At 43.9% G+C, this 18,211-nt stretch overlaps 1 protein-coding gene across 1 annotated transcript in view; it reads right to left on the reverse strand.

The window, feature by feature from the left end:
• DGKI (diacylglycerol kinase iota) overlaps positions 1-18,211 on the reverse strand; it is a 393,695-nt gene that overhangs the window by 179,149 nt on the left and 196,335 nt on the right. Inside the window, 4 exon segments of the mRNA XM_053927331.2 lie at positions 1,662-1,722; positions 3,788-3,870; positions 12,802-12,900; positions 13,393-13,467. Coding sequence (XP_053783306.1) covers positions 1,662-1,722; positions 3,788-3,870; positions 12,802-12,900; positions 13,393-13,467 — 318 coding nt within the window.

Below are 18,211 nucleotides of genomic sequence, written 5' to 3' on the forward strand. Positions count from 1 at the left end.
TGTCCTGTACACTTTAAAATCCCATGTTTTTAAATACCTATCTAATTTCAGAGAATGCCTCAATACCATGTAACACAGAACAGCGCTTCCTACGTGTCTGCTGAGTAGAGAGGAAAGGAAGAAAAAAGCACGGGGGTGAGGGGGTGGTGCCTCCTGGGTGATGGGAGGCGGAGCACCCAACTCCACGAGGAAGCCCGAGATATGAGGATGGGATAGGCAGCTGACATGGACTTGAGGTCACGGTCACTTAAGAAAGAGGAAGAACTATAGACTCCGGACACCAGGCATATCCTCAACCTGTGTGCTTCTGTCACTGTGATTTAGAGGAGAAAAGAGTGAGTGGGATGCTTGAAACATATAGGGAGGCAAGTAGATTCTAAATTAAGGCAGATAGCCATGGTAAAGGGTCACCAATGAGTATACACTTTGATTGAGGGTAACCAGCTGGGGGATAGTTGAGCTAGGAAGAAGACTCTGTGTGTCTATTAATTGATTTATTATATATCAATGTAATCAATAATAAATATTTCTCCACAGAGGATTTGTTCAGACCTAATTGTTACTAAAGAAAGTTGGGAAGATTCCACATTATGTTATTGACACTACGATGGATTGACATGCAATTGGTATTGTGGGAGAAAAAAATTCCACGGTCAAATAATTTTGGAAAACAGTGGGTTAAACAAAGGGAAACAGGTTTGGCTTCTTTGCTGTCAGACTTAATTTTATAAGCTGTATGACTTAAATGTCATAAGCTCATAATGCGCATTGCGAATCTCTCAGAATGGTGAACCCTGTGGTCACACGCACACAAACATGTTTTTCTCTCCCAGAGTCTCTTGAAGGACCCGTGGGATCACTTCTTTTCTCCCCAGTTTCATTTATTGGTGTATGGTGTGTATCCAACTTCGCATTAAGTGCTCATGAGCGAGGAGACAAATTAGAGAAAAGCCACAGATAGTTCATAATAAAAGCCTGGGCCCAGTGAGAGCAGACCCCAAATACAGAATAAAGACACTGGGCAGCAGAATCAGCACATCATGGTCTGTTGATATATCAACATACATGTATCACCACACATAGAGGGCAAATGGAGAAAGAGATGAGACACATAAACACAGGAAAATACACCCATGACATTAAATTTCAGCCCAATTCCATCTTTTCTTCAAAAATGACTACATATGGAACCAAGCAACAGTCTTTAAGACAAACTAATGTCAGCCAATACCTTAAGTGCTATTTCTACTGGAAAAAATTACAGCAATTCTATTGTGTACACATACTTCTCCTTAACTGTTGTGACAAATTATCAAGAACAAGCTGAGTAGGTGAGTCTGTGGTTTCAAAAGAATTTAGTCGTCTGTCGTCGTCATTCTGATGGCCCGACCACATCCCTGCTCGGGAACAGGAGAGGGTATGGCAGAGTTGGGGGAGGGATACAATTTAGAAAGACCAAGTGTGAATTTGTGAGGGTAACAACACAGTCCCTCCTAACCCTGAGCGGCTATGATTCATACGAGAGAGACATAGGATGCTTTAGGGCATTGGAAAGACTGTGGCAGGGGAGGGGGGAATGAATTAAGACAACTGTCATAAGGAAAACAAAAGAAAGGTGGAAGAAGTAAGGGTGAGAGCTGGATTCTATTTCAAGGACCTACCGTTCCATCCCCACCACAGGCCAGAATTCGCAGATTTGGTACTTTCCTATACAGCTCAAGCCTGTAGAAGGAATGGAAGAAAAAGTTAACAGCAGAGCACATCACTGGCCACAGCACAGAGAAAACATAGGGGAGGGATGTCCCCTGGAGAAAATGTATAATCGTGAGAGTAATACCAAGTGATCACAAGAGGGCTGGCTCCAACAGCTGGATCAGAGGTGAGCAGCAAACCTCATTTCTAAATAGCCAACCCTGGACGGGGATTCTAGGACATCCGAGAGTGTTACCTAATTCCTATCACTGTGATTCCTATTACTGTGTCAGCTCACGGCATTGCCCTCATTGGCTTTGCCTTCCGTTCTTCTTTTTCTTTTCCCATCATTGTCGTCTCTCCTTTCTCAAAGAAAATCATCATCAACTGGCAGTCAACAGGCCTTATACATCTCCTCCTTGTTTTTTATTAGCTTTTCATGGATTTATTCACTTTTCCAAACCTAAACTGCCCACCTGGACTCCTCGGAAAACTTTTTCAGAGAGGCGGGGGAGGATACCTCACTGGCACTGTGACTGCACCCCCATTTCCTTCTACCTCTCAGCTCGCTGAGAGCCAAACCCTATTTGTATGCCTCAGTCCAAGGGGGAAGATTCACTGATTTTCTTTATTTTTAAATTGGGCTGCCTAGAATTAGATCATTTTATTTTTCATGTTGGCTCTTAAGAAAATACCGTGATACCACCTCTGTCGGCTAAAATGTTTGCCTAAGTAAAGATGTTAATGGCTTTGTTCTAGAAAACATCACCTATTCAAGTCAAATAATATTTTTAAAAAATATTTTCTGTCCTGCCATGTTCTTTATGCTGACCTATGAAGCATCTACCTAAAGTCTAACTAAAGTGATACAATCTTAAGAAAAGTAAGCCTCTGAAAGGGCAAAAGGCAGGGTACAGATTTGCCCCAGTACATCCAAAGACAGAAGGAAAAAAAAAAAAAAAAAAAAAGAAACAAAAACAGAGAAGTCTCATGGCACCCTCTAGTGGCAAAAGTGTTCATACATTAAGAGAATGTCAGCAGAAATTAATTTTTGTATTTAATGTTCTCCTGCATGCTTAAATATATATAATTTATCGATTTCCTATAGGAATAATGTTTCCCTAGAAATTACCTAAGTCAATATTTCTTTTTTTAGAGCACAAGCTTTATTTTATAAGTCTTACAAAAAGCAAAACATCATTTAATACAACTTTGAATATGCCGTAAATCTGGCAAAACAACGACACACAGGGTCAAAAGCAAAGGGAAAAATACATTTGTTACAGTTAGCAGGTTCCTATCAGCTGTCTGGTGTCAGGAGCTGGTATTTCCTTGTCTGATAGTTGCCTATTTAAAAAAGAATGAGTATCTCTTAGGTTACAATCTTATCAGATGACATCCAAAGTACCTTAACAGATGGGCTTTGCAAGGGAACCAGAGAGCAGTGAGATGTCCCTACTCTCTCCCTGCACCCCAGGGGAGATATGAGATGCACGTCCCCTACATCTAGGCTTTATTCTCAACACTTCTGACAGAAACAGCGTGTAACATTTCTGAGAAGCTCAGAAAAGGGACTGAGCAGGAATTAAAATGTCTCCCCCCTCTGATGTGAAATCCATAGATATAATCAATTAATCAGTCAATCTCTCAAACGGACACAGATGTGCACACAGAAGCTCTAATACAAACATATGAATACATTCTGAAACAAACATGGCCGCTGTCCACAAAGACACACTCCCATTTCCACTAACGCACGCGTCCGAAGTTGTACGTGCATGAGCAAAAGTGATGGACCCGTTCTCCCTTCCCAGGCTCGCTCCCAATCTACAGTCGCACATTCAGACACAGCAAACACACAAGAAACACTCACTGAGTTAACAGCCGAGAAGATGTGTTTTGAAGGAAATTAACCCAGGGAAGAGGATGCGGGGAAACGTTAGGTAGAGCTTTAAAGGAAGGACAGTGCAGATGAGAAAGTAGAGGAGAGACGTTTAGAAAATTATTTCACAAGGGAACCAAGTAACGCCAGCGCAGGAGGTCCTTCTCACTTGCCTAAAACAGTACGGACCACGGAGGGTATTTCCAGACTTACGCATCTTTCGGCCCTTCCTGAGAAAGATCAAAGACTTGCCGTGGATTCAGGTACCACATGAACATCTGCAGGACTTTGGTTCCCTGTATAAGAAAAGAAAACAGCAATAATGGGAAGAAACTTCCAAGTAGTAGCTGCTTATTTAAAAAACAAAAATAATAAATCCTGGTAGTCAAAAGAATACCTAATTCTAAACAGATGAGGGCAGTGGTTAAAATCGTGGTCTTGGGCCAATGCCCAGATTAGACTTCAGCCTATCCTGTGTAACTCCGGCAGGTTCCTCAGTTCCATTAAGCTCAGCTCCCTCCTCTTTAATGTGGACACAAGAAGGCCTAGCTCACCGACATGTTTCCAGGATTAAATGCAATAATGTTTGAGGGGCAATCACAGGGTTTAGCATGCGACGGGTGCTTATGAACAGTACCTGGTAGTTTCACCATCATTACTTAATGAATGACAATCCCTGCAGGGAAGTTAGTAGTCAGCCTATGTAATTTAACATTAATTTTTACTTTCATCTGAGGATTACTATTGTCTTTGCACAATACGAAATATGGGCAGTATGAGAGAAGCATGACTTGATTGAAAAAAATTTTAACAGAAGCAAAAGTAGCACAGGCTCCCCATTGTTTACAATACACATATGTAACTTCTCCAGCTGGTGGTATCTAATTTTACTTGGATACTTTTCAATTTCCATGTCCATATCTTTGCCCAAACCAAACATTTCTCTCACACACGAACATTCTGGGAGTGTTTTAAGTCAATGTGACAGTTACAGAAACGGTCATCGTGGCAAGTACAAGGCAGGTCTAAAGATCATTTCTGAAAGATGAAACGAAGGCTCTTTTTATTAAGCAGCGTCCAACGAGCTTTAAAAATGAATAAGGTGCCTCATTTAGGCCATTATCAACCACAGTAAATAATATTTGACCAGTAGGCAGAGTTTGTTGCTTATAATTATAGTTCCTTTATTAGAAATCACAATTTCTCTCTCTCAAAATAACCCTAAATTTTTATACCTACTGTGCTGTATTTGAGGGGTCATCCTAGTACGGTAGAATTAGCACAGTATTTGAGTTAAAAACAACCTGGGTGTTCTAACTGAGTGATCGCGAGCACTTATAATCTTGCAGAAATTCAGCACATATTTCATGAAATACAAGGGCAATAGGTACTTCTCAGGGTAATTATGATAATTAAATGGATCAGTAATAGTTATATATCTAGCGTAGTATATGGCATAAAATAGGCCTTTTCTAAATGTTAGTGTCTTTCTTTTTTGCTCCTTGTTAATCTGTTCATTAAATCACACTTGAGGGCGTGAGGACTAAAGTAAGGTTTATAATTATCACAGTTACACCAGGTGTTCCAGAGGCCAGTGCAGGTCCTTCATTCTCCATTTCATCCAAACCTGTAATTCAGAAGTTCTGCTTCATGCCCTGGCTGATGTGGCCCAGTGGACTGAGTGCTGGCCTGAGAACCAAAGGGTCATGGGTTTGATCCCCAGTCAGGGCACATGCCTGGGTTTCGGGCCAGGTCTCCAGTACAGGGTGTGTGAGAGGCAACCACACGTTGATGTTTCTCTCCCTCTTTCTCCCTTCCCTTCTCTCTAAAAATAAATAAAATCTTTAAAAAAATAAAAGTTCTGCTTCATCATGAGCTTGCTATAAATTTAGCAATAATATTCTATCCTTAGCTATTATAACTAATCCTATAGTCTCACCAGAGGATGTATTTTGCTTCGTGTAAAATTCAGACATAGCTTTAGACACAATACTACCTACATCCTGAGTCATTTTCTTTCTTCCCATACTGGGCCTTGGTATCAAGGCAGTCGAGGATTATCTCAAGTAATCTTTTATGTTTAGAAGTCATTTTAATGACAAACCAATTTATTAAAAATTTCTAAACGACTTGCTAGAAAAATAATTTTTCAGGTTTAGACTCCTAGAGCAATTTGAATTACTGATGTTCATTATTCCTCTCCATCTGTGGCTACGGTCCAGCGCACCTCTCAATTTCAGCTCCTTCTGCTCTGCGGGCAGTACTAGGTACTTCACAGCTTTGAAGAAACAGAAATGCAAAGCATTTAGAGGTCATTTCCTTAATCTAAAATGTCTCTGGAAGGCTTGAGCGACACCATTTGGGTTTTGCTCACTTTCAGTTTGTGTTAGTTGGAACACCTAATTATCGCCATTTCCCCTTTTGAGGGAAGGGGTATCAATTCAGGTTGGCAAATGTTGCACTGCCCACCTGTAGGAGGCGCCATTGACACCACAACCTATGAGAATAATGCACTCGTCAGTTGTACAGGGATAGCGTGCAGAGCCATACATCGCGTGCAGTCATTCTATAATTTCTTCTTTCAAAAAGCAAGCTTTCCAAAGTATAATCATTAGCAAAAAAGAAAAAAAAACCAATGGTGTGTCTAAATGAAAGGATTGCATTGTTTTACATCAGTGCTGGTGGGTGGAGTAAAAAGGCCTAACACACAGTTAAGTCAGTTCTGTGAACTCTGCCGTTGCCTCTAGGATATGCTACTTCGGGGCTTTAATAGAGAGAACGTATTCAACAGAACTGAATGGTTTGACAAATACTACTTCACCAGGAAGAGTCACTTCTTTCCAATATACTCAGTCATTTACACAACTGTCATTCACCAACAAGTCTCCGTGTGCCATATGCAAAAGCTGCCACTCTTGTGGGAGAATCTAGTTTTCTGTAAACGAAAAAACAGCTTACAACGCACTCTGGAGAGGGTTCTCATGCACGCAGTTGTAGATGTAATACCCCACTGACCACAGAGCTTTTTAAGACATGGCGAGACTGGGTATTTGACTAGAGAGAGAAAACTGCTCTTTCCAGCCCCAGGTGGTGGGGAACAGGGTGGGAGAGAAAAAAAAAGCTTCCGAGAAAATAGGTAGATTGTTCCAGAGGGAAATAAACAGGATTCAGCCGTCCGCCCACTCTGTGAGAGACACAGTTTTATGGGAGGGAAGGAAAGATGGGCTAGACAGAGAGGATGCTGTCCTCAACAGGAAGTTCTCTAGGTTGCTCATAAAACACAATGGTTTGGGGTAAGGAGCAGCCGTGGAGGAGGGGTCGGCTCAAAGGCGCTCGAGGCTTCCTCAAAGCCCTGTCATTCGCGTGTGAGCTGAAACTCTCGGATATGTCACTCAGCAAGCCTTGTCACGAAGCTACTATCACAGGTCATTATTATCTCAGAGTCATTATCAAGGTCACAGGAAGAACTGTCCACATAATAAGAAAGGCCTGAGGAAGATAAAAAGTAATGTGAGGAAGAGGGTAAGAAACAAGCACTTGAAACTGACTCTGAACAACCCCTAAGAAACACCTAATTACCTTAATAAACACATATTCGGCTCCCACTGTGTGCCCACGTGCATGGCCAGGGGCTCAGGAGGAGAACAATACAATGAATGAGCTCAATCAAAGATGGTAAATGCTGTGGTGGAGATGCCTACGGAGCAGTGTGAATGGCCAAAGGAGATACTCTAAACCCACATTTGGGGATTAGATGAAGGCTTCCTATAGATGATACCTGGACTTTGTCTTGACAGATGAGTAGAGATAGAAATTTTAGGATAAGACACACCATAGAAACACTACATTCCATTCAGGCTTCGAACCAGGAGGCAGGAGTGGTAGGAGACCTGAGCTGTACACTAGGCCATGTATGCTGAGGAGCTTGGGCTTTATTTTGCAAAAGACAAGAGTCACTGAAATGTTTTAATTCGGGGAGGGGATGCATGTGTTGATACACTTGTCTGGCTACGGACTAAGCAGCGAGACATCCAGCTTCTAGACCTACCAAAGTGGCTGGCTGACTTGGTCTGGGTGTTAGCCACTGCTGTGGACAGGTGTTCCTCCAAAATTCATACAGCGAAATCCGAACCCTCAATCTGGTGGTATTGGGAGGCGGGGCCTTTGGGAGGTGCTTAGGGAGTGAGGGTGGAGCCTTCAGAGAGCTCTCCCCCTGCTGCCCTGCGTGGACACTAGCCAGAAGACTGCAGCTGTCCACGAACCAGGAAGGGAGTTCTCACCAGGCACTGAATTGGCTGGTGCCTTGGTCGTGGACTTCCCAGCCTCCAGAATTATGAGGAATAAGTTTCTGTTGTTTATCTGCCACCCAGTCTATGGTATTCTGTTACAGCCACCTGAACAGACTAAGACAGCTGCCCTGGCAGTCCCTTGCACATACAGTGCCTTGGAAAAAGGGAGTTAGCACAGTTTCCTTGTTTGGTTGTTTAAATTCCATCTGTTGAGGCCATCTCGACAAGAAGATCTCGAGACTGAATTTTGGTATTGTCACTGACCGACTGCCCTTGTGTCTTCTTCCCAGCCTATTCTAAGCTTTAGGGAACTGAAGTTTTATCTAAACATAATCCTTCTTAATCTACTCCCAATCCAAGCATTGCAGAAAAACAACATGTTCGTCAGGGTTGTCTGAGTACCGAAAACCAGTTTGGGGGTTCCGATGTTTATACTTCTTGTCTTCTCATTCTCCCCACCCTGGTTGACTTGCCCTCAACTTAGGAGGAACGGTTCCGGTCTGGGGAAGTTTGTCCACAGATGCTGGTGTGAACTTGGTCAGGATGAGCCTGTCTGCAGACTGAACACACTTCCTCCTATCACCTACGAATAAGGTCCTTCGGAGCCCTGATCCAGGGTCCAACTCACACCGCACCCCGGCACTGGGATTTCACACTGAGCAGTCTGGAAACCAGGGTCTGAAGCCCTTAACTCTCAGGATGACTCCCTAGCCAGAATCACTCTCGGGGTCAGAACATGTGCTTTGCCCTGCACTAGAATTAAAATCTACGTCACTGGAAGATGAAATTCACAAGAGCAAGAGGGAGAATCAGTGTGAGAGCAGGAAGCATCGCGAGGTGTCACAAGGGTCTCTAAGACTCAGCTAGAAAGACGTTAGTGAGTCAGAGGCATCCAAGAAAAACAGTAAGTTCTGCAGTTAGAGCAGAGGGGAGTGTAAGAGAAGGTGCTTATTTCTGGAGCCCTTGGGTTTCCATGCACAGAAGGGATTATGCCACCTCTTCTCCACAGGAGACACCCCGAGAGGATACTGCGGTCCCCGATTCCAGGGCCTGCTCCCTCAAAGAATTTAGATCCCCACAACAACAGCAGTGCCACCAACCTCAAAATCTTCGCAAAAATCCAGTATATTCTCCACCTTCAGCGTTAGAAAAACAGGGACAATTATTGTGAAGTATCTGTTTAAAAGATAAGATTGCTTAAAAGGACATAGAAGTAGTCCCTCTATGTGGTCATCTCACTATATTCCAGCAAAGCCTTGGAAATTTCTGTCCACCCCTAAAAATACTGTAGGAAGGGGAAAAAAAACAAACCTGTAGGTATTTTACTTGCCAGAAGAGGGAGCTATAGTCTAGTTTTTTAAAGAACAGAAGACTAAACAAGTGTTTTTTAACGTTAGAAGCCTAAGCTTCAAAAACAGGAGAGGGGAGTGCTCTAGGTGGAGCAGCAGAAGAGTAGAGTAAGTCAGTCGCTACGAGGAGAGAATCGGGATTTAACCACCACAACACCAAAGTCTTTCTGTATTGACTGCACTAGGCCCTTGCTGATCAGAGCGGGGTCTCAGCAGCAGCAACAGCACCACCTGGAGCAGACTGTCAGGGCCACCCCAGACTCAGAGTCACAATCTGCATTTCAACACGATCCCCAAGCGATTCACACACACATGCAAGCTTCGTTCTCCATACTGGCTACCCAAGAAAATAAACTCAGAGAGTCTACACCAGCTAAGAAGTGCTGCTCTCACAGCTTCTAATTAATCAGCATGGGGTAGGTAAGACATCACTAATTTTTAAAAACTGCCCAGATTGTTGTCTTGGGCAGCCAAGGTGGAGAACCCTCTGACTCCCAATCTTACGGCTGAATCTATCTTGCCTCATTGGCAACGTGAAGGGTTCATTACAGCCACGGCTTACAGCTCAGGACAAGTCCTAACAGGAGTTAGCTTAGCTCTGACCACTCGCTACAGTTGGGGCCTCAAGCTGGGCCTTCCTTACTGAGGATGAAACCCTAAGTATATTAAGCTGGAGGTCAGTGTGAATTATTCTAATTGTACATAGATGTTTGGGTTTCTTTCGAGGTTTCTCAACCTTTCACATTGTGCTTAGAAACAACGTTTTCCTATTTATTGGGCTTAGTAAAGAATCTTATTTTATACAGGAAGTATACAGAAATTTAAACTTACTTAACATACATTTTTTGCTGGGCTAGCCATACCTCTGAGAATCCTAGATATTCCGGAAGTCCCATCAGTAGGACAACACATTGACAGGCCAAAATGCAAGAAATGCACACGTCCATCCACTAGTCCATCCGTCTACTCACCAGCCAGCCAGCCATTCATCCATGAAGCACCCACCCACCCATGCGCGCATCAATCCATCTACCCAAATTACACTTAAGTTTATTGAACAGCCTCCTGACTTACACATTTTCTCAATAGGTCAAATCAATCTTCCTTAAAGATGCTTTCATCATATTACTCTTTTGTTCAAAATATAAAGTATTTAAAATTAAAAAACTTTAAACAGTGGAAAACTGTTCCATGGTCCATATCTGAAATCCTCAGCCAAGTTTTCAGACACTAGTCCAAGTTCATTCTAACCTTTACCTAACCACATTTCTAGTAATATGCATGCTTTGTTCACCATACTGTCCTCAAAATAAATCGGTTTCACCACGACATTCGTCCTTCTCTTAATATTGTTTATTATACGGTTACTCATTCACTACCATCTGCCATGGACTAGACATCACAGGTTCGAAGGTGCGGCCCCTGGTACTCACTACGGGGCCTGAATCCTAGCAGTATAGCCATACAGACAGTGCTCGTGTTGCCGTTCAGAGGGTAGCAAGGGCTATGGGAACCCAGTGCACAGGGCAATCAATTCTGAGAAACAGATCGGAAAGGTGCTCTTGAACCCCAAAGGATAAACAGGAATTTGTCACAGAAGAGAGAAGGAAAGGGCACCCTGCCAGCTTTCTCCGCTCTGCATGACTAAGTGCTGTCCATCTCCCATTTCAGCTGCTCCCAGGACACCATGTTCTTAGCACTCCCAAGTCCCCGCCCACCTCTACACTTCCCCAGCCCTAGCGGCCGATCCCTTCAATTTAGAACGCATGTGGAGTTAATGTTGCCTGAATTATTCTTCCCATTTGCCCTTTTTATGTCATTAACAAAGCAGATGCCCTCAGAAAATTCACTTAAGCTTCCTTGGGCCCTTTTGTCTCTCGTGAACGAGGAAGCACGTGAGGTCATCTGTGAAGTCGCTGTCAGGAGTAATTTACACAGAGCAGCCTCAGTCTTCACCGGACTGCCCGCCCCGCAAAGGCAGGGGTCGCCCACAAGCTTGCGTGTGCCCTAGAACAAAAGCTCAGAATGACTTCACAAGAGCGTTTTCTATGACGACTGTCACAATGAAGTGTATTTGGCTTGTGTGCTCGGGGGCCAGGATCATGGAGCCGATGACAGGAGCTGTGGTTCATTCCCCAACATACCCCGATCCTCGTGAGGCTGTGGGGAGACCAGACCTAGAGAGAGAAGGCGTGGTTCGGGGCAGACTGAACCTCGCTCCTGGGACACACCTCTGCAGGTCCCCCTGCAGGGGCAGTGTTGGGGTCACATCTTTAAAACAGGAAGATCACTCCGCAACTCAAAAAAGCAGGACACTAAAAATAGGTTATTGCTTTGCTTACAAAACCTGTCTTTCCCCTGCTCTCTACAATGTTAACAGAGATGTTTAATTTTTTTCCATTGCAGTTTACATTCAATATCATTCTGTGTCAGTTTCAGGGGTACAGCACAGTGGTCAGAAAATCATATACTTTACAGAGTGGTCTCCCTGATACTTCAAGTACCCACCTGGCCACATGCATAGTTATTACAAAGCAGTCACAGAGGCGTAAATTATAGCACAGGGACTAGAGTCATTAATAGAGATCGTAACACAGCAAGTCATCAAGAATTTTAAAGAAATGGAGGAGGAATCGTTTCCTTAAATTACAAGCATCCATAAAAGAAGTTTCACTGCAATTATGTTCTAAAAACTGCACATTATCTTTAGTAACAAGGACATCAGCTGGGACCAGTGGGTCAATCTTAACTACATAACTCCCCTCCTTCTAGGGGTGATTAACAGTTCCAAATCTTTAAGTTGTTGAGTGTGAAACGTCAAGGGATCTTGTCTTAAAAGAGAGAATGGGCACTTAATGGACACAAAGTATTTTAGCATCTGATCTCACATGAAAATAACAGAGAAAAATCAAAACCCATAAGAAGCCTCGGAACGATGAGGAGACAAAGACCTCGATTCAAGAACGAACTCCGTCCGTTAAAGGAGCCGCGTCTCTCTGGGGATGTCATTACACTTAACCTCCCGAAGGCTGTTTCTTTATTCGCGAGTGAAGGTGGTGTTAATCATATCCTAGGATTTGGGCGAGGACCAAATGAAACCTGTAGAAGGCGACATTCTTGGTAGCATTAGTGGTGTTTGTTGTTGGCAATTATCATGAATAATGAATCACTGTTCTCTTCCCTCTGAGGACAGGGACAGACGTAGCCAGGTCTCCCTTACAATAGAAAGGAATAAAAATAAGGTCATAAAGGGCTTCTTAAATGTAGGAGCTGAGAAACCCGGAAACATATTAATGAGAGACTGTGGAATGGCCTTGCTTGACAACCTGTAAGGAAAATGTGGGCGGTCACATCTCTGCATGACAGTGGCACATTGGCATGTGGAAGCCGAGGGGGATATCACAGAACCCCTAGGCTTTGCCTAGCCCTGAAATGCGGGAGGCTGTCCCCTACCGGAGCAACAGTGACCTTGACCCCGAGGAGCTGGCTGTTTTCCAACGCTAGGGGTCAGGTGGTGCTCCTTTAACTGGTGCCGGGGGTTGTGGGAAGCACTGCGGCTTCCAAGTTAAACTCACGAGAAATGACTCACCTGGTTGCCTCCACTCTTGGGGTTCACAAACACAAGCAAGGGTTTCATGAGAGGAGAAGAGATGGGTTTTATCACAAAAGGACGACCTTTGTTTTCCTGCTGAAGGAAGAAAGCGGCACAGCTGAGACGTACATCCATGACTCGACAGGCAGCCCCAAAGCAGTGGGAGTGAGAAACCACCAGCACCACCCCCACCCTTGCAAAAAAAAAAAAAAAAAAAAAGATACATCTTGTTTCACAGGGCTTACCCTTAAGAGGACACTTGACGTAAAACTTAGAAGTATCTCAAGCTACAATTTGCCCCTGAGCATTAAGCCATGGATTTTGGTGTCATTCTGTGTACTATAAGCATCCTAGAAGTGTTAGCTCTTGTCTCCACCTTCACCGTCTTTGGGATAATACTTCCACAGACAACGCAAATGCTCTGTGAAGTGGCGGGAGTTGTGTGTTTAAAAACGCCCTGAAACCCAGAGTGGTTAGAGTCGAGGGAAGGAGAAAAGAGGGGTAGGAGGTACACCCAAACAATAAGCGTGGGCCACATCCTGGCAGACCCGGGAGCCTATGGTAAGGAGGAGATCCTGAAACACTTACGTCAGTTCCTCTTTTACTGGCTTTTCTTTTAAAGCTCGTTCTCTTCTTCTTCCGATTGGAAGCCTTCAGAGAGTTCTGGGAGGAAAGAAGGAGAGACCTGAGGCCGGGGCAGACGGCCCCGAGCCTTCCCATGCAGAGCCATGTGGGAGAGGACGGCAGCACATGCTGTAGGATGCATGCTCTCATGCTTTGACACTTCCAAGCCACTGTGCATGGGTAAGCCACAGACAGAAACCGGTCGAGTGCTTCAGAGTGAGCGACTGACTCCCCACCACACGGAGAGGCAGGGAGTTAGAACCCTGGAGGCTCTCATGGACTCACATAACAACACATGTTATACCTGCCAACCCTCCCAGTAAAAATGGAAGAATCCCAAATTCTCTGAGGGGCTCCAGTCTCCCGCCCAACCAGGTCCGTCTCCCGCCCAACCAAGTTCAAGTTCATCTCCTGGTATGGAGATCACCTATATGGAAATGTAAAAAAGGAGGCCATTTTTTATGTTTTTCTTTTTGCGTTTTTTTCCCCCCTCTATGTACTTTTTGGGGGGGGAGGAATGACTGTTTTAAGGAATGATCATACAACGACTCATCCACAATGGAACTCTTTGATCCAACCATCCTGTCAGCATTGGTGGCTGAGTTTGAAAACGCAGAGGTAACACTGGCCCTGAAGTGACTTAGAGTAGCAGCCATTGTTCTTTCTCCTTCTAAAGACCCACTGGCTGACAGAGTCTTCCCGCTCCCGGTGGCCTTGATGTTTTTTCCTCACGGAAGGGCCTCCACCTTGTTGAAAGACAGTGGCCCCAAATTTACTTGCCCTGAATTTCTCTTTCTAAGGACTTTATGGACCACAACTCTGTGGTTACTTCCACTAACCATTCACTCTTCATATTGGATACAGATGCTTTGAAATGAGCCTCTCTCTTAAGGGGCCGGTCACAGTTCACTTGTTGAAGACAAGCAAAACGAGATTTAATTAGTGGAGTCAATAATTAATTCCACTGCCATCTTCCCAAAGGCAAGACATCACTACCACATCACAGATGTGTAACAAAGTGTTGAAAGCCTGAAATACAGAAATTATTGACTCAAAAGTTTGTGTAAGTATATACACATGCATCGCTTGAGCAGTTAAGAGCTTTCAAACAGCTTGAAGAAACTCAGATATCTATTCTTCTACTATTCGGGGTATTTTTTTCTCTTAGAGCATTCAAAATAAAGCTTCATCTAGAGTACATATCGTTAACACATCCAAATTAGCAAAATTGAAACTCTTTAGCTTTTATTTTTCTTTCACTTGGACCTCAAAAAAAATAAGTTGATTCATGGCCTGTGCTCTCCAAGGATGAAGGTTACTTTCTTGAAACACCATTGACTAAAAGTTTGTTCCCCCCCAAAATAAAGAAATAAAATTAAAATGTAAAACAATGAAAGGCTGTTCCCTTATCAGATGAAGAGAGTCTCTAGGTTCTCCAGCTCTCACCAGGAAAGAGAAATCCAGGTAACTTCTCGTCACCAGGGGTGTCCGACCTGCGGCCCGCAGGCCGCATGCAGCCCAGGATGGCTGTGAATGCGGCCCAACACAAAATCGTAAATTTACTTAAAATATTGTAAGTTTTTTTTGTGATTAGGTGTCACAGTGTATTTAATGTGTGGCCCAAGACAACTCTTCTTCTTCCAGTGTGGCGCAGAGACACCAAAGGAGATAACACCCTAGACTATGCCACCACTGCAGAGAGATATCCAAGCGCATGAACTCCTCTTTAAATGGACCAATTGTCATGTTGCTCTTTGGGGAAACTTTTGCCTTATTAAAGTATTTGCTGTATCTTGGCTACTTTCAGTCTGTTTAAAATGGAAGAAGAAAGTAACTTGGAGGCTGTAAACATTTAATCAGCCAAATGATGCAAGAAGGATGCTGGGAACTAGCAGACTGGCCCCGGGCGGTGTCTGTTTGATGCCCATGAATGATGCTGAGTGGTTCTCCACTGTCACCGCACACTAGCCTCGCCCAGAGAGCTTTTACAGAATGCTGCAACCCGGGCCCCCCCAAACATTCTCATTTAATTTATTTGGAGTGAAGCTCAAGCAACGAGACCTTGTAAGAGCTCCCCAGGCAATTCCAGCCTGCAGCCAGAGCTCCAAACCTCTGTTTGACGCAGGAGGGGTGGAGTAAGGAGTCATGTATACCAGGGCAAAGCAGAAGATCTGAGGGACAAGGACCACAAGCTGTGGAACCCGACAGACTGGGTGCTAATTCTGGGTGTCCCTGACAGAAATCTGTGTCCCTAGATCTGAGACTTGGGCTGAGTCGGTCCTACTTTTGAAATACCAGTTTCTTAATTTTAAAGGGAAGGTGATAATACCTACCTCACAGAAGAATATGAAGTTTAAACCAGAAAATGTGTGTGAAGCAGCTAGCTTGGTATCCATCCCAGGACAAGGATTTCCAACCATGTCAGCTGCCTCGTGCACAGCTATAGACCCCAGCACCCAGCACGGGTGCCTGGCATGCAGTACGCACTCAAATCATTGTTGAAATAATGAATCGGTATTATTAACACTCCCGACCCTTACTGAGTCGGTCCTGATTTTAGAAAGGATCCTTAGGGACTAAATGCCTGTCTCCTAACTTCTTTGTTGTTGTAATTCATTTACTACCAAAAGCAATGCAGGATGCACGCCAAGCGCTTGCATGAACAGCCTATGGTTGGTTCTTGGTGCTTAACAGGATTCAGTAATTAAACCCTGAGAGAAAGGTCCGATGGGTCGGGCTGAGGGTATTTCCTAAACTTGTCCGATCACGGGAATCAGGGTTCTCCAGGAGATTCTGACAATCAAGCACGTTTGGGAAACACAACGTTAGAAAAACACATCCAAAGAAGGAAGGCTTGAGGTCTGAAAACAGAGCAGGCAAGGAACTCAATTCTAATAGGAAACAGACACACGAAACAGCTGGTTTTTTTTAAAAAAAAACACATGTAGCAAATACAGGTGCTTCTGAGCCTCACCGAGCCAAATGCATCTGAGGCCTTCTTCATCTCACAGAACAAGGGGGCAAAGGCCAAGCAGTGGTTGACTTACAGTACCTGGACGCCGCTATGTGAGCTCTGAGTAAGCTTACAGCCCTACGGACAGTCAAACAGCACAAGATAAGCAGCGTGGAACTTCACGGCACACTCCAAATGCCCGAGCTTCCTGCTGTTCGTGGGGAAACGCAGATCTGGGTCTCCAGAGAGAACTTCTTTTAGAAGGCAGCACACAGGGCAGTGATGGATACGAAGGCAGATCTGGGGTGTGTTCTGGCCATGGCGGGACAAGGCACCTGGCCTGGCTAATCTACAATATCACTTTCCCTGCCTGGGTCGATGTTGTTGTAAGAGTTAAATATAATAGAATGTTGCTCAAGAATGTAAAAATTATACCAAGAAGTTATTGGATAGAATTGTTAGTGATATGTTCAAGAAACCTTTAAATACTTGTCCTGTGTTCTAAGACAAAGCACCCCTGTTATCAAGGGCAGCTAACTCTGCGATACAAGCGGCCACTTGGCAAGTCCACCACAACCAAAACAGTGAACCGTTGTGGACTCCTGGGGTATTTGCATTCCTCCGATTCCAACTGCATCCGCCCCAGGACATCCTGTGCCCACTCTTTTGTTAAAGTCCTAGTAAAAGATAAAGGCTTCTTCTCTTCTTAGACCAGGTATCAGGACGGCCTTACCTTGCCGCAGAAATAATCCTATCAACAAAATCTTTATCTTAGTTCGGCTCCTTCCTGGGCTGTTAAGAAATGCCTGTGGGTGAATCATTCAACTGTGAATGAAACTTACTGCCTGTAACTATTCCTCAGGGGTTTGTCCAGGTTACGGGGTCACAAGGAACCAGTTAAAACAGTCTAAAGAGAAGATACCTCACTTCTTCATCCCAAATGAAGTCTCCCCCCAACCCCGTGATATACTGGACAAAACTCTGGCAGATAATTGGAGGGAGGAGAGTCACGGGCTTTATCTACAGAAGAAGGGTCTCACTCTGCCCCGCCCAGCCGGCCACTGGGACAGAGGCTGTCCTGAGAATAGGCAGGCAGAAGAATAAAGAGAACACATTCCAAAAGTTAAGGACAGGGTCTCAGCAGCTTCTCGGGCGTCTCTGGCTAAGACACAGCAAGTATTACTTAAGCTTTTGAATTGACCAAAGGAAATGGCTTGGGAAAGGTTGAGGGATATTGTGGTCAGAGCTATTACATGTCACGAGCCTACAGTATTTTAAGATCATTCAATCATAAGGAGTAAGAAAGGACACAGGTGAGGAAAGCCCATACAAGGCTAGGAAGCAGTTGATTGTGGCATTTTCATAAGTACACCATTGGAAATAACATAAATATCGATCTGTAGGGAGTTGGCTAAGTAAACTAATACATGTGTAGCTTGAAATATATGTGGCAGTCTAGACATGTGTTAAATGTGTATATACTAATAAGGACTTTTCCCCAAGATTCATTTTTTTCACTAGGAGAGGCCAGTTTTAAAGCATTATGTGTAAAGTAATATCACTTATTAAAAACACAACTTGAGTCTTTTATAAGTTGACTCCACAAAAATTCATGTAATATAGGTCTTATCTTCAGTTCCAAGTGCCAACACTAGGATTTGAGCATCTTTAACTTATTTATCCAACCAAGCTATTATTTATCCTCTACACTTTTCAGTACAGAAGAGAAACACCAACATCTATAACATCAACCATAACTTTGATTTTAAGAACAGCAACAGGTTCAGTTTTCTTTGAATTCCTTAAAGCCATCTACCTTCTATCTTAGTT

This window comes from Desmodus rotundus, chromosome 6 (genome assembly GCF_022682495.2).
Source record: "Desmodus rotundus isolate HL8 chromosome 6, HLdesRot8A.1, whole genome shotgun sequence".
NCBI classification, from domain to species: Eukaryota; Metazoa; Chordata; class Mammalia; order Chiroptera; family Phyllostomidae; genus Desmodus; species Desmodus rotundus.